At 45.0% G+C, this 20,547-nt stretch overlaps 1 protein-coding gene across 9 annotated transcripts in view; it reads left to right on the top strand.

The window, feature by feature from the left end:
• LOC106605129 (uncharacterized) overlaps positions 1–20,547 on the top strand; it is a 67,416-nt gene that overhangs the window by 36,104 nt on the left and 10,765 nt on the right. For 4 of the 9 annotated variants that reach the window (XM_014200469.3, XM_014200466.3, XM_014200465.3 and 1 more), the window contains 9 exons: positions 4,261–4,424; positions 6,572–6,683; positions 9,273–9,377; positions 11,212–11,334; positions 11,706–11,845; positions 12,194–12,324; positions 13,437–13,702; positions 15,678–15,966; positions 19,890–20,070. In XM_014200469.3, the coding sequence (XP_014055944.3) occupies positions 4,261–4,424; positions 6,572–6,683; positions 9,273–9,377; positions 11,212–11,334; positions 11,706–11,845; positions 12,194–12,324; positions 13,437–13,702; positions 15,678–15,966; positions 19,890–20,070 (1,511 nt within the window). The remainder of the gene's footprint in view (positions 1–4,260; positions 4,425–6,571; positions 6,684–9,272; positions 9,378–11,211; positions 11,335–11,705; positions 11,846–12,193; positions 12,325–13,436; positions 13,703–15,677; positions 15,967–19,889; positions 20,071–20,547) is intronic. The other 5 variants (XM_014200467.3, XM_014200474.3, XM_014200472.3 and 2 more) reach the window with 5 other exon arrangements.

Below are 20,547 nucleotides of genomic sequence, written 5' to 3'. Positions count from 1 at the left end.
AACTGCTGACACACTCCAGCCACATGAGGTCTAGCATTGTCTTGCATTAGGAGGAACCCAGGGCCAACCGCACCAGCATATGGTCTCACAAGGGGTCTGAGGATCTCATCTCGGTACCTAATGGCAGTCAGGCTACCTCTGGTGAGCACATGGAGGGCTGTGCGGCCCCCCAAAGAAATACCACCCCACACCATGACTGACCCACCGCCAAACCGGTCATGCTGGAGGATGTTGCAGGCAGCAGAACGTTCTCCACGGCGTCTCCAGACTCTGTCACGTCTGTCACGTGCTCTGTGTGAACCTGCTTTCATCTGTGAAGAGCACAGGGCGAATTTGCCAATCTTGGTGTTCTCTGGCAAATGCCAAACGTCCTGCACGGTGTTGGGCTGTAAGCACAACCCCCACCTGTGGACGTCGGGCCCTCATACCACCCTCATGGAGTCTGTTTCTGACCGTTTGAGCAGACACATGCACATTTGTGGCCTGCTGGAGGTCATTTTGCAGGGCTCTGGCAGTGCTTCTCCTGCTCCTCCTTGCACAAAGGCGGTGGTAGCGGTCCTGCTGCTGGGTTGTTGCCCTCCTACGGCCTCCTCCACGTCTCCTGATCTACTGGCCTGTCTCCTGGTAGCGCCTCCATGCTCTGGACACTACGCTGACAGACACAGCAAACCTTCTTGCCACAGCTCGCATTGATGTGCCTTCCTGGATGAGCTGCACTACCTGAGCCACTTGTGTGGGTTGTAGACTCCGTCTCATGCTACCACTAGAGTGAAAGCACCGCCAGCATTCAAAAGTGACCAAAACATCAGCCAGGAAGCATAGGAACTGAGAAGTGTTCTGTGGTCCCCACCTGCAGATCCACTCCTTTATTGGGGGTGTCTTGCTAATTGCCTATAATTTCCACCTGTTGTCTCTTCCATTTGCACAACAGCATGTGAAATTTTTTTGTCAATCAGTGTTACTTCCTAAGTGGACAGTTTGATTTCACAGAAGTGTGATTGACTTGGAGTTACATTGTGTTGTTTAAGTGTTCCCTTTATTTTTTTGAGCAGTGTATATAATTTATTACCACTAAATGCAGTTATTTTGCCATTTTATACAGGAATTATAAAGAGAGGATAGGAATCAAAGGTCACATCACCCTTGCTGAATGGCAAATGTGTTTATACTTAATCTCGGAACCCAGATCCAATTTTCACATTCCCTGGCCAGCTACTTCATTTGTAAACATTTATGTCAACAGTCTGTCATGAGAGACTAGTTTTTACTATAAAGGTCATGTTCATTATCCCATATGTTCCAATTTCACAATTGGAGTACAAAGCTGGAAGCTGCTTAAGTAAAGAACCTCATAGAAGTATTATATATGCCTTCTGGTAAATCCAGCCTTCATCATCATAGTAAAGTATAGTAAATCTGGGATAAATGTGTTATACCATCATGGATCCAGCAGGAGTCCAGACAGAGGGTTTCTCCCGGATCTAATTCCTTCATTCACTGAGATGCAATCTATATTTGTGTTTGCATTCCCAGTTATGAAGGAAAACCAAGGCTAAGAAGGCCAGTCTTTTGAAGTATCAAAAACTGGAGCGTACTGTGTCTTCTTCAAATGTAGGCTATATTGTTCCATTGTTTTCCTTTTTTTTTCCTCAAATGAGACCGGATTTTCTCCCTGTATGTTTTAGTATTTTGATAGGCCTCTGCTGAGTATTGCATGAAATGTCCCCTTTGGCCCAAGAAGACGTGTTTGGCCCTGTGACCATATGAGTTGTCCATTCTTGGCTCTCTGTAGAGTGTAATGCATACTTAATGTGGACAGGGAGGGAACATGACTCAGTTAATGATTATTTAATGTCTCTAGTTGCTGCCTAGCAGACCAAGATGTTGAGTGTCAATGCAGGGAAACATTAGGGGAGATGAAGGGAAGGAGAACCATATTTAAGTCACATCCACAAGGGGAATGTAGTGCCGTTGATCTCTTCAATATGCACACATACACACACACACTTTTTAATTGGCTCAACTGGCACTACGCCATCCTATTCAAACAACGACAGATGTCAAAACTGAAATCAGATCACTGGGGACATTATTAAATGACCTAAGATCAGTTATTAACAGAAAGTATGCGTTTATTGCACAAAATAATTGTCTATTTGACACCAGCATTATAAATGTTCCCTATAGCAATATATTTTTCCTTCTCCTCAATGCTATACATGTTCTAAATTAGCATGGCCACTGTGCTGCTCCCTGCCAATGTGCCAAGATCTCATGTGGGCCTTGTCAGTGTCACACTCACACTGTCACATATTTGTGTCACGGTTGTCGTAGGAAGGAGCGGACCAAAGTGCAGCGTGTGTGTCGTTCCACATTTTATTTTCACGGTGAAACTATGCAATACATACACATAAACTAAAGAACAAAAAACAACAAACCGTGACGCAGAGGTGAAACATACACTAACTCAAAAACAATCTCCCACAAACCCAGGTGGGAAAAACACCTACTTAAGTATGATCTCCAATTAGAGACAACGATGACCAGCTGCCTTTAATTGGAGATCATCCCAAACAAAACCCAACATAGAAATACAAAACTAGAACATAACAACATAGAAACACTAAACTAGAAAACCCCCTGTCACGCCCTGACCTACTCTACCATAGAAAATAACAGCTTTCTATGGTCAGGACGTGACAATTTGATGTGTAATGGCAGTGTGCAGTCTGTCATGCTCTCACTCTTACTAGTCGGTGTGCCTTTGAGTCAGTGGAGGCGAGAGCTGTGTAATTCTCCATCCATAGCCAGCCCTTACATGTAGCCTCTGTGGACACTGCACTGGAAGCCTTGCTTCTCCTTCCTCTTCCCTTCTCCCACACTCCCTCCTTCTCACTCCCCATACTTCAGATTTCCACAAGGTTGAAACCCGAGACAGTCTGCATGCAATTACCTCTACTGCTAGACCTCAAAGCTTTGCCTTGACAGAAGTTAATAATATGCCCTTGCCTTACTGGAGTCAAAGTACTGTTATTAAAAGTAATTACGTTGAACCGAAATGCACACTGACTGTAGAAGATAATATGTAGGAACTCATTTTGTTAGTGCTGGGGCCCTCTGGCCTGCTGTGGCATGGTGGGATGGTGCTTTTTGTTTCCTGGTGCTTTTTGAGCCTACTTCTTTCAAATAAAAGCACAGCTGTGCGCCTTGTGATAAATCTAAGCGTTTGCCTCCAATGTTACCCCAGTATTCCCCTAAAGTAATCTGATATCCACCAAATAACCAGTCGTTTTTGTTGCAGCAAGTACCCCCCCCTAAAGAAGCTGATCGTTCATGGGGGTTTATTCAATTAAGCCAAAAGATCTAGTGGCTTATGTGCAAAGAGAGAAAAGCACTATGTGTCCCAAATGGCACCCTGTTGCATATTTAGTGCCCTATTTCCCTATAGGGCATTGGTCATAAAGTAGTGCACTATGTAGGGAATAAGATGCCATTTAAGACGCAGGAGCAGTCATAGAGGTGGTGGCATAATACCACCTTATACACCCTCTTTGAATGGCTCCGGGGGTGGGGACGCTTACCATATCAAAGCGAGCAGTTTATTGAAACCGGCGCATGATGCGATTAACGTGGTAAAGTGTCAGTCCAGGGGTATCAGCTGAACCTTGCATAATGCTGCCTCTGTGTCGCTCTGTGCAAAGTGAAGTAATTCAATTTATATCTGAGGGAAAGTGGAATTTCTCTGTTGAAAAGAAACACTGCTTCACACACCCGCACTTTAGAGGGATTTGAGATTTTAAAGCACAGTCAACATCAGAGTGAAGAGGCATTTGTGTTTTATTTAAAACTACTTAAACTATTGTTTACCGCAGATTTGCTTTTGGAAGAAGTACAGTTTTTAATTGAAACAGATTAAACACTAGGGACTCAATTTTTTGTCCATAGCAAAACAACATTAAAATGTTGGTCAACATCTAACAATGCAACATGGCTCTGCCTATCAGCTGCAAAGGGTATTGTATTCAAAGAGAGAATAGAAAATTCTCAAATAAGTGGGACAGGAAGAAAGAGAGGGCTCCCCCACATGGCTTCCACTTGTCTAGTCATTTCCAATCAGTTTTTGTCTCAAGGAAGGGAGAAATGAAGGATGCACTTTTGAAACATTTGAACAGGGCCTCAAAGAGAGAGAGGGAGAGTTCTCTCTTGATCCCAATTTTGTTATCTTGCCTCTCTAACCCTTCTGATGTGGTTTTCCCGTAGCGGCGAAGAAGTCCCAATGGCTGGAGAAAGAGGAAAAGGCCCGGCAGCTGAAGGAGAGCCAGCTGGACGAGCGGCGCAGGAAGCTGGAGGAGCAAAGGATCAAGACAGAGAAACGTCGCGCTGCCCTGGAGGAGAGGCAGAAACAAAAACTAGAGAAGAACAAGGTGGGTTGTGAGGGAGAAGGGTGAAGTACCCCTAGACATTAATCTTAGGAGAGTTTAGCATTTTCTTAACTAATGACAAAGGTTAGTATTTGCAGAGGGGCAGCTGATCCTAGATCTGTACCTAGGGGAAACTTCACCCCAGAACGGGTGATAACACTCCTCACAGCAAGCCAATATTAGAGCCCTGATGATCGTGGGTTCAATCCCCACGTCCGCCTTTCCTGCTTTCCCTGCAAGATGGCGCCGACAGAGATGGTCGCCTTGCTTCAGGTCCTTAGGAAACTATGGAGATTTTTTTTTAAATGTTTTATTTCTTACATTGTTAGCCCATAAAATCTCAAGTGTTATTACGTACAGCTGGGAAGAACTATTGGATATAAAAGCAACGTCAACTTACCAACATTACGACCAGGAACACGACTTTCCTGAAGCGTGAACCTTTGTTTGGACCTCCACCCTGGACATGGGATCTAATCCCAGAGGCCAACCCAAAACAACGCGGCCGTCACAGGAGAGTCAGACGGAGGGGCCTACTGGTCAGACTTAGAACGTGAGCACACCGCTTCCGAGCATATTACTCACCAATGTCCAATCTCTAGACAACAAGGTGTACGAAATTAGGGAACAAGTTGCCTTCCAGAGAGACATCAGAGATTGTAACATTCTCTGTTTCACGGAAACATGGCTCACTTGGGATAGGTTGTCAGAGTCGGTACAGCCACCCGGTTTCTTCATGCATCGCGCCAACAGAAACTGTCACGACTTCCGCCGAAGTCGGCTCCTCTCCTTGTTGGGGCGGCGTTCGGCGATCGACGTCACCGGCTTTCTAGCCATCGCCGCTCCATTTTTCATATTCCCATTTGTTTTGTCTGGTTCCATACACACCTGTTTTTCATTCCCTAATCACACTGAATGTATTTAGTCCTTTGTTCCCCTCCATGTCTTTGTGTGAAATTGTTTTGATGTTATGTGGGTATTGTTACGCGCCAGACTTTTGTTTATGTTCCGTGTTTTGGGCATGTTATATGTACTTATGTGCTTTTGTTGGGACCGGAATAAAAAGTGCGCCTGTTACACTCTGCTCTCCTGCACCTGACTTCGCCTCTGGTACACACCCTTAACAGAAACAAACATCTCTCTGGCAAAAAGGGCGGGAGTGTATGCCTTATGATTAACGACTCATGGTGTAATCATAACAACATACAGGAACTCAAGTCCTTTTGTTCACCTGACCTAGAATTCCTTACAATCAAATGCCGACCTCATTATCTCCCAAGAGAATTCTCTTCGATTATAGTCACAGCCGTGTATAACCCCCCAGCAGATACCTCGTCAGCCCTGAAAGAACTTCACTGGACTCTATGTAAACTGGAAACCCTATATCCTGAGGCTGCATTTATTGTAGCTGGGGATTTTAACAAAGCTAATCTGAGAACAGGGCTTCCTAAATTCTATCAGCATATCGAATGCGTGACACGAGCTGGTAGCATTCTGGATCATTGCTACTGTAACTTCCGTGATGCAAACAAAGCCCTCCCCCGCCCTCCCTTCGAAAATCTGACCATGACTCCATTTTGTTGCTCCCATTCTATAGGCAGAAACTAAAACAGGAAACGCCCGTGCTCAGGTCTATCCAGTGCTGGTCTGACCAATTGGATTCCACACTTCAAGATTGCTTCGATCACGTGGACTGGGATATGTTGCGGGTAGCCTCAGACAATAACATTGACGTATACGCTGACTCGGTGAGCGAGTTTATTAGCAAGTGCATCAGAGATGTTGTACCTACTATGACTATTCAAATCTTTCCTAACCAGAAACCGTGGATTGATGGCAGCATTCGCGCAGAACTGAAGCGCGACTGCACTGTCAGAACTAGAAGCACAAGCATTTCGCTACACTCGCATTAACATTTGCTAACCATGTGTATGTGACCAATAAAATTTGATTTGATTTGATTCTATTAACCTGTCTCCCATATCTATTTCCACACTGTCTTAATGAAGGTCAGAAAATACTAAAGGAGAGGTGAAATTCCACTCACTTTAACAAAAAAAGAGAATAAGGTGGGTGGGTAACAAGAAGAGATTGGGTAAGAGAATTATTCACTAGTGCTAACCTATTATTTCTCCATGTTTGGTATGAAGGAGCGGTATGAGGCTGCCCTCCAGCGGTCCACTAAGAAGACCTGGGCTGAGATCCGTCAGCAGAGATTGTCCTGGGCCGGAGGCCTCAGCCAGAACTCCAGCCAGAGAGAAAGTGAGTACCTACCGCTGAAACAGGAACCCAGAACCAGAGCCCACTGATCCAGACATTGCCAAAGCCTCTCCTTCCTTCAAAGACAGCTGCCTCATCTATACACATTTGACACTATCTTGCCGAGCCAAACGACTTTTTTGGCTTGGATCATTTCTTTTCACATGGTCCTTCCCAGCACAGTTCCAGCAACTTTGGTGGATGCGTTATCAGGCCAGTGCAGTACAGCTTGTTTTGGCTCGCTTCAGTAGTGTGAAAAGGGCACTGCCGTGCAGACATTCACATTCTACATATTTTCACAATCTTACGGTTGTTTTGCACATAAGTAAACCATAAATTAGGTCACTCACCTTAAAGTATATTGTCAATTAGTGACAGTCAAACTTGAGTTCCAGTCACCTTCAACCCTATTAAGCAGTGGTGGTTCTCCGTGATTCAGTCTGGCATCAATCAGCCTACACTGCTGAACAGCTCCTCTCAACCTCATCACAGATACATAGTTATCTCGAATGAAATCACTCTGAGATATCACACACACACACACACACGACAGGTGGGTTGAGGTCCCTATCTGCTCTTGCTGGGATGTGCTACACTACAGTAGTCTAGTTTCCCTGCAGAGGGAGGGAACATTGGCTTCATTCCGTGAGGAAATAGGTGGGTAATGACAAGGCCGAGGTGAATATGAGATGACCAGGCATGGTTGAGGTGTATATGTGTGGGGTGGGGCTGTGATGGTGTTAGATATGTAGTGATGCCCTGCGAGACACAAACAATTCTGACCAATGTTTTCCGGTCTGCGTTTGTGCGACATACTCAACAGTCGTCCCCTTATTTTCTTTTCCCCTGTTTTTGTACAGTCTCTGGTGATTCTACAGTGTACAATTTTTTTTTAAAGGATTTTATATTATTCATATTTTATTGAAAGGAATGAAGGGGAGACAGATAGAATGAATTTAAGTAGTGTGAAGAAGAGTCTTGGGTTTGACCGGGATTCGAACCCGCGCAAGCAGGGTTATGGCCTTATCCGCGCAACCAACCTCTGGCACATAGTGTAGGCTACTGCTTGACTGGTTGTTTAATTCAGGGTCATTAGCTGTTCTCCACCTTTGCAAGTCTAAATCTCAGGAGGTCTCATATACAGTATATTATCTTAAGTCATGGAATCACTAATAGCCTGGTCCCAGATCTGTTTATGCGTCTATGGTCACAATGACTATAGATGTTGGCAAGACAGCCAAACAGATCTGGGACCAGACTGCGTCCCTTATGAGCCATGAGTATTGGCAAATGTTGTCTGCCAAATCAACCTGCCCCCCAGCCTCCTCTGCTGTCAAAGACTGAAAGGTGGAGAAAAAAAAGAAGGAAAAGAAAGACTGAACAGTAACAAGCGTAAACAAACAGGATACAATGGACTACTGAGAGTCCATCAGAGTTATTTAGGAAAAGGCATCAGAGCGCTATCTTGGCCTGCAGACAAAGAAACTCTCCCAGCCCATCTCTAACAACAACAGACCCATATCGGAGGAGGGACATTTAGGACAGAGACATCCAATTCCCCCATTAACATCAGACTTTACTTTCGTATGTCTGGTGGCATTTAATAAAGGGCACAATATTCACATGATTAGTCTCTATTAGAGGGTCTGGAGGGGAATGGTGTTTAATCAGTGGGTTGTCTCAGTAGTTCACTCCACTGGTTGTCAGTTGTGTTACATTTGTGTCAGTTGTGTTGACTGACATTGGTATTAGTTTGTGTAGTACAGCAGGTTGTGGTAACAAAAACACTGTTACTACTTTGTGTACAGCAGGCTCATGTTGGGACAAAGATGGGACGTTTCCTCTTTTACATTTACATTCTAATCATATCAATGCAGGTTAGACATACAGTACCAGTCAAACGTTTGGACACACCTACTCATTCAAGGGTTTTTCTTTATTTTTACTATTTTCTACATTGTAGAATAATAGTGAAAACATGATTCCATGTGTGTAATTTCATGGTTTTGATGTCTTCACTATTATTCTACAATGTAGAAAATAGTAAAATAAAGAAAAACCCTTGAATGAGTAGGTGTGTCCAAACTTTTGACTTCTACTGTCAAGTGTATCTATTTTGAATATCAAGATCTAACTGAATGATGCATGACCCACTAGACTCAACACAATATTTCTTTGAATATATTTTTTCCGTGTGTAGAAAAAGCCCCCTAGCTGTGTTATTTCCCTCTACCATCAATTGTCTGTTTTCAGATTGTATTCGATTTCTGGTGGAGGCTCCTCAAAGTATACTTTGACATGACAGTTTGAATTTCAGTTCTGTTTCTCGTTATCTCCATGTCAAAAGGAATGTAAAATAACACTGTCAGATGAGAAAAGTTCAATACAGATATTTTATTATTTTGTTTCTTTATTGAATCAGAAATAGTTGCCCTCTGGAAATGCACCATTTTGGAATTTGGATGTTTGCTGTATGTATGTATGCGTGGGTGGGGGGGATTGAGATCACCGTGACACATCCTGGAGGTCTCCCTCCCCTGTGTGAAACAGTGTGACCCACCATCTCTGTGGACTACTCTCTTGGCTTCACAGGCAGATGCTCCATGTCGGCGGTCAACCTGCCCAAACACGTGGATTCGGTTATAAACAAGAGACTCTCCAAGTCCTCCGCCACCCTTTGGAATTCCCCCAACAGAAGTAAGACACGTCAGGCCCCCTTTTCCGGGAACGCCCCCTTTTCATATCCGTTCTCTCACATTTTTTTTCCCCCACAGTTTTTTTTCTCCCCACCGCTGTCTCCAATCCAATCGCCTGTCTGTGTTCGATGGTTGATTACCGTATCATTTTCACCTTCCAAATTCAAATCCACCTTCGTTTTTTTTTTCTTCTGTGGTTCATGGGTTATGGTTTTTCTCCCTCCCTCTGCATTATGTTCAGTCCCTGCATTTATATACTTCATACTTTGGTGTGAATATATGGGTTCATTTACGCTGTCTTCATATTTTATGTCCAACGTTTTTGGTGTTCTTGGGTTATTCATTTGCTGGTGATGGTCATTTCGTGCTCTTTGGTTTGTGTGTCAGTAGATGTTTTTTCACTCGTTGGAAAGTATTGGTCAATGTTTTGAATGGTGATGATCATGCCTTGAATGGTGATGGTGATGATGATGTCTTGAATGGTGATGGTGATGATGATGATGAATGGGTTATCAGGCCTATGCTAACCCGAAATAACTACACTGTACTATGCTGAATCTAGTAACTCATATTCAGAGTTACTCACACAAGTCAGAGGTGTTTCCGTGCACCTAGAACACCACTGCAGGTACAGAGTTCTTTCAGAAGTACATGTAGTAGGTAGGTTGCAGTGTACCAGTGTGAACACACAGTGTGAACACATAGGAACTTTAGTGTTTAAAATAAAAAAAGTCAGCCACTAAGGGATGAGTCAGCGTTTTGAGAGATAATGCATTCTGAAAACTCCACAGGAACACCTGTGACGCTTGAAAATAGATTAAGGTGACTCTGGTGAAAGCGTAAACCCTCTCCCCCTTTTCCTCTCCTCTCTCTCTCTCTCTCTCTCCTCTCTCTACCTACCCTATCTTTCACTCTAGTCTCTCTCTTCTTCCTCTCTCTCGTCTCCTCCGCTCTATCTCTACTCCTCTTCTTTCTCCTCTACCCCCTGTTCTTTTGTTTCACTCGTTGTCTATCAAAAGCTCACTCTTCTCTCTTTTTTTATTTCAGTCTCTCTCTCTCTCTCGCTCTCTCTCAGACTTTCTCTCTCTCTCTTTCCCTCTCTGCTGGATAACCTTATTATCCTTCAGGGCAGGTTTAATAGGGAAGTGGGATGTGATTTGGTGTACCATAAACGACCCCGAGCAAACCTCTGCAGTGGACTTCTTTCATCTCTCTCCTCCCTCGTTTTCAATGTCAATGTTCTGAACAGCTGCCTCCATAGCCAGAGGTGTTTTTCTAAATAAAGTATGATGCTAAATCTGGCAGTGCTTACTTTATACTGCTCTGGCATATGGGTTGTGTTCTTCCTCCCTCTCATGTTATTATGTGTCTGGAAGTTTTCCCAGTCTAATATGGAACCCACCATTTCCCCATAGAGCATGTTTACTAGAGACATAAGGGTTTATGCGGGTGAGATAGTGTTATTTGATCTGTCATTATAATATATAACGTGGGAAAGCTAACTGAGCGAAGCTTAGCTCATTGTCACTATTTTATATAAAACGAGAAGCAAAAGGCCTTTCTGTGATGCTGTGATGTGAATGCGAGATTGGATCATTACATTTGAGTAATTTACTCAAATTAGGTTGCAATAGTTATCAAACAGTTAGTGGGTATAAGGTGCATATTAATACTGTTTGAACACTGACGTCGTCTGATGTAGCGATACAGAAGAGGAGACATTCACGGTGGCTCTAAGAGGCAAACCAGCTTTTGAAATGAAGCTGATTTGCCCCTTGGGCCACCGTAGGTTTTTGAATATATGCGATAACATTGGCAATATTTGTCCCCTCCAGCAGCCCGTAGCCTCCAGCTGAGCCCATGGGAGAGCAGCATTGTGGACCGACTGATGACGCCCACCCTGTCCTTTCTGGCCCGTAGTCGCAGTGTCGCCAGCGTGCTCAGCAACGGTAAAGACCGTAAGTAGTTATCACAGTCACACTGGGATAGATGAGACCTGCTATTAGTGGGGATCTTTGTCATTTAGAACAGCATCTCTCCAACCTCTCCTCTTGGCCCCCAGCAGTTCCATGTATTTGATCAATTTGCTCCAGTCAGAGCTAGCACATCTGATTCCACTTGTCAGCTAATCATCAAGCCCTTGAATGAGCTTATGAACTACGATAAGAGGTTTGAGAAACACTGATGTGACGTGATGTGTGGAAATGAATAGCTTTGCTGCCTGTGCTCTGCTTGTGTTTTAAGATATGGGTGTCGTATTTATTTCTCCTCCTCCCTTCACTCTATCTCCTGCCTGCTCTCTATGTGCCTCTCCTTCCCGTCCCTCCAGAGTCGCCCCTGTGCCCTCGTTCGGCCTCGGCCAGCCCGCTGACGCTGTGTGCCCACCGGCCTCACCACCGCTGCTCCGACCGCTGGAGGGTGACGTCCAGCACGCCCGACATCACCCAGCGCCGACGCGACTCCACGCCGGTACGTCAACCACCCCTTTTTCTTTCCTTTCGTGTTTTTCAATTTCATAGACAGGATAGAGAGGAGAGTAGATGGAGAGATACAAATTGAAGAGGGTCCTAGACAGTGAAGGGCACAGACAGACAGGACTCGACACCTGTCGCCTGCAGGCCTGCATGGTCTGAAATCTGGAGCGCCGCTGCTCAACCAGACTCTACTACCATCCCTTACCGTTTAAATGCAATGCAACACTGTTTGGCACTTTTGAATAAGCGAGAATGTACCGTATATTTTTGGGTTTCAAGAGAGATTTTTTTTATCATTTATACCTTTCTGATGGTTTGTGTCTTTGCCCTTGTCTCTCTGCAGATAGAGAAGAAAAAGAAAGAGAAGAAGGACAAGGAGCGGGAGAACGAGAAGGAGAAGAGTGCTCTCAGCAAAGACAAGGTGCTGAAGAAGAGACAGTGCTTACCCAGTATGAGACACAAACCGGACCCCAGGTAACCTGCTCTCACACAGATCTACTGTATCTGCCTTTGGCACAGTAAAGCATTGAACACCCTTTACACACTACTGAGCCGAGTCGAACCAAGTCAAGCCAAGGCTGTACTGTATTGTCCTGGTTACACATCCACCATAGTTGTTGAAAACTTACTGAAAAGGATCATGTGTAAAGAACATATACAAGCCAGCACAGCATACATAGATCGGGTCGACATTGTAGTGTGAATAGGGTAAAATACTACAATTAGAGCTTAGAGTGTTTCCTGAGGTTAGGGATACAGTAAGAGACAAAGATACCATGGCTGCGAGTGCAGATGGTAAAACCAGCGTGTCTGTGTGTTGAAGTGAACTCGGGCTAAGACTTAAAAGCATGAGGCCCCTGAGCCGAAGGATATTTATCCAGTGCGTTTAGCATAGCCGGCCGCGGGACATGGAAATGGATGGGCTCACTGACAGATAGAGGGGAAGAGAGAGACAAAAATGAGTGCTCCGACTTAACAAAAGGGTCTAGGGAGAGAGAGAGAGAGAGAGAGAGAGAGAGAGAGAGAGAGAGAGAGAGAGAGCTGAGAATGCCAGATGCCTTAAGGAAGAAGAAAAGTACACACACACACACATCACTCTGGTATAATGGAACTTTCCCTTCCGGAGCGGCAACTATTACACTGTCTACTGCTGGGAAACCATCCCATAATGCTCTGTCACAGACCACACAATGTTACACGTGTTATGTTGTGTTGTGTTGTGTCTGACCCTTGCTACCTGGTGAGGTCATGTTGACTGACTGCTGTCTGAGACTCGAGGTTAGGGAGGCACATATGTAACAGAAACAGTTCAATAGTATTGGATGTATTAGTGGTAGTCTCCTTGCTTAATTGTGTATAGAGACTAACAATTTTTTCATCCCTAGGACTGGATATGGCTAAATGTTCGACTAAACTTTACTTAACTGTTGTTTACTTAGTATTATTTACATATTTCTAATGATTTCTAATGATTTGTCAGACATACTGTATGTATTCATATTTTTCATAATAGCTCCCTCCCTCCCTCCCTCCCTCCCTCCCTCCCTCCCTCCTCCCTCCCTCCCTCCCTCCCTCCCTCCCTCCAGTCCTAGTCCCTTATCCAGACAGCGGGCTGCCTCACCTGCTACTACTCCTAGAGCAAGACCTTCCTCCTCCTCTACTAGCCCTGCTGCCTCCCCCAACCCCTCCTCTTCAGCCCGGGCTAGCCCCTCCACCCCCAAGGCCAGGCCCAAGAGGGCTAGGACCCCGGCCCGGGTGGACCACGGGCGCACCTCCTCCCCCGTACCCCTGGAGAGGGCCAGGGAGACCCGCGGCCGTAGGTCAGCCACACCCGAGCAGTCCAAAGGCAAGAGTGAGTATCCAGTAGCTAGTTAGTACCCCCAGGTGGAGGGTTATGTGTTAGTACAGTGTACTCCTCTTACAGGGATCACAACTGTGCAGGACAATTTTAAAGGGACTGATCAGTGTAACCGCATTCACTTTAAGTGGGGTGTATTCTTTATGTTGTTGGAATGAGTTCAATTGGTAACCATTACTGGCCCGCTACACTAGACGCGTAACTCTTGCAGAGCGTGAGACACTCCTTTTCATTTCAATGAAACATGGGTGTAGGCAGTGCGGTTCGCGACAGGCTTGCGCTGCTCAGTGTAAAATGACGTTCTGTTTCTAAGTAACTCATGACCAGGAACACTTGATGAAGTGGCTTGCGCTCTGCTCGCGTTGGTCATAAGTTAAGCTTCCAGTGTAGCAAGTAAACAACCCACTGCTTTTGCCATGCCCCAGTGTAGCTGTGTTTATATCCCATTTTAAGCCAGTTATATTTACATTGACATTAAGCTCTGTGAAAGCAAGGCCTGTCTTCCGTCTAGTTTCTCAAAGCTATAAGGAGGAAAGCCTATCATTCTTGTAGACTGTTAACATCATTTAAAACATCAACCATCACTGGGTGGACTTCCTGCCCACAGACTGTTTCACACTAAAGTTGTGATTTGAACAATATGGACTTACTCACTCACCCTAGAAACTTTAGAATCTGGTATATTTGTATGCGCTTGGCACACAAGCTGTGAGAACACTGTGTACCCATACAATTCAGTACCTTTTCATTTCCCCTGACACAAGTTGGATTTTAGTGTGTCTGTTTTCTGTAGGCCATTGCCTGCCACGGCTGATTCATACTTTGCTTCTTTAGTTCTTTGTGGTTTGGCTCAGTTGTTCCCGTTGCTGAGAAGAGTGAACTTGAAACTCAAACTGGAAAAAGTGAATGCGTGTGTACGCCTGTCAGTGCGCAGTAGCGTCGGCACACCCAGAGGATGATTACCGTCGCAGTTAATTAGGCACGCCAGCAATGCCAGCTCGTTAAGGGAGTTACACAGATTCTCTGTCTTTCTCTCCTTCACACACAGTGAGGAACAGCAGAGGTGGTGCTAATTACTGAAAAATGCTATAATTTTATTTCTTTATTTTTATTTCACCTTTATTTAACCAGGTAGGCAAGTTGAGAACAAGTTCTCATTTACAACTGCGACCTGGCCAAGATAAAGCAAAGCAGTTCGACACATATAACAACACAGAGTTACACATGGAGTAAAACAAACATACAGTCAATAATACAGTAGAAAATAAGTCTATATACAATGTGAGCAAATGAGGTGAGATAAGGGAGGTAAAGGCAGTAAATAGGCCATGGTGGTGAAGTAAATACAATATAGCAATTAAAACACTGGAATGGTAGATTTGACAGTAGATGAGTGTACAAAGTAGAAATACTGGGGTGCAAAGGAGGAAACTAAATAAATAAATACAGGAGGGGAAAAGGTAATTGTTTGGGCTATTTATAGATGGGCTATGTACAGGTGCAGTGATCTGTGAGCTGCTCTGACAGCTGGTGCTTAAAGCTAGTGAGGGAGAAAAGTGTTTCCAGTTTCAGAGATTTTTGTAGTTCGTTCCAGTCATTGGCAGCAGAGAACTGGAAAGAGAGGCGGCCAAAGGAGGAATTGGCTTTGGGGTTGACAAGTGAGATATACTTGCTGGAACGCGTGCTACGGGTGGGTGCAGCTATGGTGATCAGTTATTTAATAATTACAAGTCTCCCAAGTTTACAGAATCCAAAAATGGCCAATGTTTCCATGCTTTGCCACTGTTTGAATCAATCAAGACGAATCTAGACCAGAGGTCTAGTGTACTTGTCATAGTGTAATTGCACAGTTTTATCAAGGTTTCAGCTTAAAAAAGACTATAGTGTGAACAGTGATTTGTCTATAGAAAAATATTTTTATTGGACTTTCCCATTCCTCTCCTCTTTTCCTGTTCAACTCTCTCTCCAGGCTCCCCCGTTCCTTCAATCGTGGTATCCTCCGCTCTGGCCACGCCCCCTTCGCTGAGTACACCAATCACGACGGCCACCGCCACTCCCTCTGAGGTCCCTCCTTCTGCCCAATCAACCCCCAGTGTCCCTGCATCGTCCCCAGCCCCAGCCTCCTCGTCAGCCAAGCCCATGGCGGGCACCAACAACCCAGAGGAGGCCGCACGGATCCTGGCCGAGAAGAGGAGGCAGGCCCGGGAGCAGAGGGAGCGGGAGGAGCAGGAGAAACGCGAGCTGGATGAGAGAGAGAAGTGAGAATCATATTATCCTCATTTGTAGTACATAAACCCACACTGGAGAGAGCCAGAGCAGCGTCTAGTCGGGTTGCAAAATTCCTGAAATTTCCCCAATATTCCCAGTTCTTCCAGAAACACCTTATATCCATTATCCTATCTACTGTAAAGACAACCTATCTCTTACCAGCTTGATGGGACAAGGTGGAAGTATCCATGGCAGCACATCACAATTTGAATAATTTCAAGTGTAAAGCATCAACATATGGAGTACAGTACAGTTCTCCACCGTATCGTATGCATGGCAGAATTAGACCACTCAGCGCTGTCTGCGATACAGTATGTGTGGTGCTCGTGTTACCCCCAGAGGTGTGGAGCTGTTGACATTTGTGTAACGGCTTAAGTTGCCCCCCTCCGCTCAGATTTATGAGCTAAAAAGGATTTCCCGCGTCAGCCTATTGTGCCATGTTGACCACAGTTACTATGTGACCACTGGGTATTTATATCAGGACAGCTGTCAGGCTGGGCAATGGGCTCCTGTTGCTCTCTGTTCCTCTCCATTTTATCAGCAGGGAACTATTTCTTTTTAAAATAGTTTCATTTCCTGATTGTGTTCAACTTTTTATTTTCCTGACACAGCTATTGCCAATGTTGTACAAAGACAAAGATTCACTCTTTAAGATAGAGCACATGCTAACTGATTTATTCTAAATCTAGATGTATACAGTGCCTTCTGGAAAGTATTCAGAACCCTTGACTTTTTCCACATTTTGTTAGGTCACAGCCTTATTCTAAAATTGATTTAATCGTTTTTTACACACAAATTGTTTGCTAATTTATATCACATTTACAGTGGCAAGAAAAAGTATGTGAACCCTTTGGAATTACCTCGACTTCTGCATAAATTGGTCATAAAATTTGATCTGATCTTCATCTTCCAAAGGGTTCACATTAGAGGTCGACCAATTAATTGGAATGGTCGAATAATTAGGGCCGATTTCAAGTTTTCATAACAATCGGTAATCGGATTACTTTGCACTCCACGAGGAGACTGCGTGGCAGGCTGACTACCTGTTATGCGAGTGCAGCAAGGAGCCAAGGTAAGGTGCTAGCTAGCATTAAACATATCTTATAAAAAACAATCAATCTTAACATAATCACTAGTTAACTACACATGGTTGATGATATTACTAGTTTATCTAGGTTGTCCTGCGTTGCATATAATCGATGCGGTGCCTGTTAATTTATAATTGAATCATAGCCTACTTTGCCAAACGGGTGATTTAACAAGCGCATTCGCGAAAAAAGCACTGTTGTTGCACCAATGTGTATCTAACCATAAACATCAATGCCTTTCTTAAAATCAATACACATATGTATATATTTTTAAACCTGCGTATTTAGTTAAAAGAAATTCATGTTAGCAGGCAATATTAAACTAGGGAAATTGTGTCACTTCTCTTGCGTTCATTGCACGCAGAGTCGGGTATATGCAACAGTTTGAGCCGCCTGGCTCGTTGCGAACTAATTTGCCAGAATTTTACGTATTATGACATAACATTGAAGGTTGTGCAATGTAACAGGAATATTTAGACTTATGGATTTCACCCGTTAGATAAAATACGGAACGGTTCCGTATTTCACAGAAAGAATAAACGTTTTATTTTCGAAATTATAGTTTCCGGATTTGACCATATTAATGATCTAAGGCTCGTATTTCTGTGTGTTATTATGTTATAATTAAGTCTATAATTTGATATTTGATAGAGCAGTCTGACTGAGCGGTGGTAGGCAGCAGCAGGCTCGTAAGCATTCATTCAAACAGCACTTTCATGCATTTGCCAGCAGCTTTCGTGCGTTTGCCAATGCTTCAAGCGTTGCGCTGTTTATGACTTCAAGCCTATCAACTCCCAAGATTAGGCTGGTGTAACCGATGTGAAATGGCTAGCTAGTTAGCGGGGTGCGCTAATAGCGTTTCAAACGTCACTCACTCTGAGACTTGGAGTAGTTGTTCCCCTTGCTCTGCAAGGGCCACGGCTTTTGTGGAGCGATGGGTAATGATGCTTCGAGGGTGGCTGTTGTTGATGTGCTCCTGGTTCGAGCCCAGGTAGGGGCACACTGGCAATACTAAAGTGCCTATAAGAACATCCAATAGTCAAAGGTACCGTAATTTTACCGGACTATTAAGCGCACCTGAATATAAGCCGCACCCACTGAATTTAAAAAATAAAAATATTTTGAACATAAATAAGCCGCACATGTCTATAAGCCGCAGGTGCCTACCGGTACATTGAAAAAAATTAACTTTACAGAGGCTTTAACGAAACACGGCTTGTAACAAAAATAAATAGGCTTTAACGAAACACGACTTGTAACAAAAATAAATAGGCTTTAACGAAACACGGCTTGTAACAAAAAATAAAAAATATGCAGTAAACAGTAGCCTACCAAGAAAGTCATTGCTCCAGACCAAGCTCCCGTGCAGCAGCTCTATTTCCTTTTCCAACAGCCAGATCAATCGCCTTCAACTTGAAAGCTGCATCATATGCATTTCTCCATGTCTTTGGTATCGGTATCGGCGCTGAAAAATCATAATCGGCCGACCTCTAGTTCACATACTTTTTCTTGCCACTGTACATAAGTATTCAGACCCTTTACTCAGTACTTTGTTGAAGCACCTTTGGCAGCGATTATGACACTACAATCTTTGCAAACCTGTATTTGGGACGTTTCTCCCATTCTTCTCTGCAGATCCTCAAGCTTTGTCACGTTCGATGGGGAGCGTTGCTACACAGCTATTTTCAGGTCTCTCCAGAGATGTTCAATTGGGTTCAAGTCCGAGCTCTGGCTGGGCCACTCGAGGACATTCAGAGACTTGTCCCAAAGCCACTCCTGCGTTGACTTGGCTGTGTGCATAGGGTCGTTGTCCTGTTGGAAGGTGAACCTTCTCCCCAGTCTGAGGCCCTGAGCACTCTGGAGCAGGTTTTCATCAAGGACCTCTCTGTACTTTTCTCCGTTCATCTTTCCCTTGATCCTGACTAGTCTCCAATCCCTTGCCGCTGAAAAACATCCCCACAGCATCATGCTGCCACCGCCATGCTTCACCGTAGGGAAGGTGCCAGGTTTCCTCCAGACGTGACACTTGCCATTCAGGCCAAAGAGTTCAATCTTGGTTTCATCAGACCTTAGAATTTTGTTTCTCATGGTCTGAGAGTCTTTAGGTGCTTTTTGGCAAACTCCAAGCGGGCTGTCATGTGCCTTTTACTGAGGAGTGGCTTCCATTTGGCCACTCTGCCATAAAGGCCTGATTGGTGGAGTGCTGCAGAGATGGTTGTCCTTCTGGAAGGTCCTCCCATCTCCACAGAGGAACTCTGTAGCTCTGTCAGAGTGATCATCGGGTTCTTGGTCACCTCCCTGACCAAGGCCCTTCTCCCCCGATTGCTCAGTTTGGCCGGGTGGCCAGCTCTAGGAATAGTCTTGATGGTTCCAAACTTCTTTCATTTAAGAATGATGGAGGCCACTGTGTTCTTGGGGACCTTCAATGCTGCAGAAATGTTTTGGTACCCTTCCCCAGATCTGTGCTTCGACACAATCCTGTCTCGGAGCTCTACAGACAATTCCTTCAACCGCATGGCTTGGTTTTAGCTCTGACATGCACTGCCAACTGTGGGACCTTATATAGACAGGTGTGTGCCTTTCCCCAAATTTTGTAAAATCCATTTTAGAATAAGGCTGTAACATAACAAAATGTGGAAAAAGTCAAGGGGTCTGAATATTTTCCGGCGCTGTAAATTTGTAAATGAGCCTATGTTTTGATTGGTATAGTGGTTGTCGATACATAATAGGTTGTATTGCTCGCTATACTCATGGCGACACAGCGAAGGTGGGGAAGAGACTGCATTATAGGTAGGATTGCTAAATGCTTGTCATTCTTTGCTCAGGGTCCTGCGAGAGGAGCGTAAGCTGCGGGAGGCAGAGGAGAGCAAGCGCAGAGAGGAGGAGGCACGCCTCATGGCTGAGGAGCAGCGCCTGAGAGACGAGGCCCAGCGTGTGGATGAGGAGAAGGAGGCGCAGGAGAGAGCTAGGGCAGAGCAGGAGGAGAATGACCGCCTACAGAAACAGGTGAACAAGCACCCCCAACTGCCAGCAGACAGAGGGGGCTGGTCTACACAAACAGAGGGGGCTAGTCTACACACACAGAGGGGCCTAGTCCACACACAGAGAGGGGGCTAGTCCACACACGGGGGGGGGGGGGGGGGGGGGGGGGGGGGGCTAGTCTACACACACAGAGGGGGCTGGTCTGTACACACAGGGGGGGCTGGTCTGCACACACGGGGGGGGGGCTGGTCTACACACACAGAGGGGCCTAGTCCACACACAGAGAGGGGCCTAGTCCACACACAGAGAGGGGCCTAGTCCACACACAGAGAGGGGGCTAGTCCACACACAGGGGGGTGGGGCTGGTCTGCACACACAGGGGGGGCTGGTCTGCACACACAGTGGGGGGGGGGGGGCTGGTCTACACACACAGAGGGGGCTGTGTCTGTCCATCTATCTGTCCGTCTGTCCATCTGCTTTTCTTATTGTCCACCTGCTTTT

Source organism: Salmo salar, chromosome 05 (genome assembly GCF_965601325.2).
Source record: "Salmo salar chromosome 05, fSalSal1, whole genome shotgun sequence".
Taxonomy (NCBI): Eukaryota; Metazoa; Chordata; class Actinopteri; order Salmoniformes; family Salmonidae; genus Salmo; species Salmo salar.
Note: the sequence above shows the minus strand (reverse complement) of the source record. Positions and strands in the feature narration are given on the sequence as shown.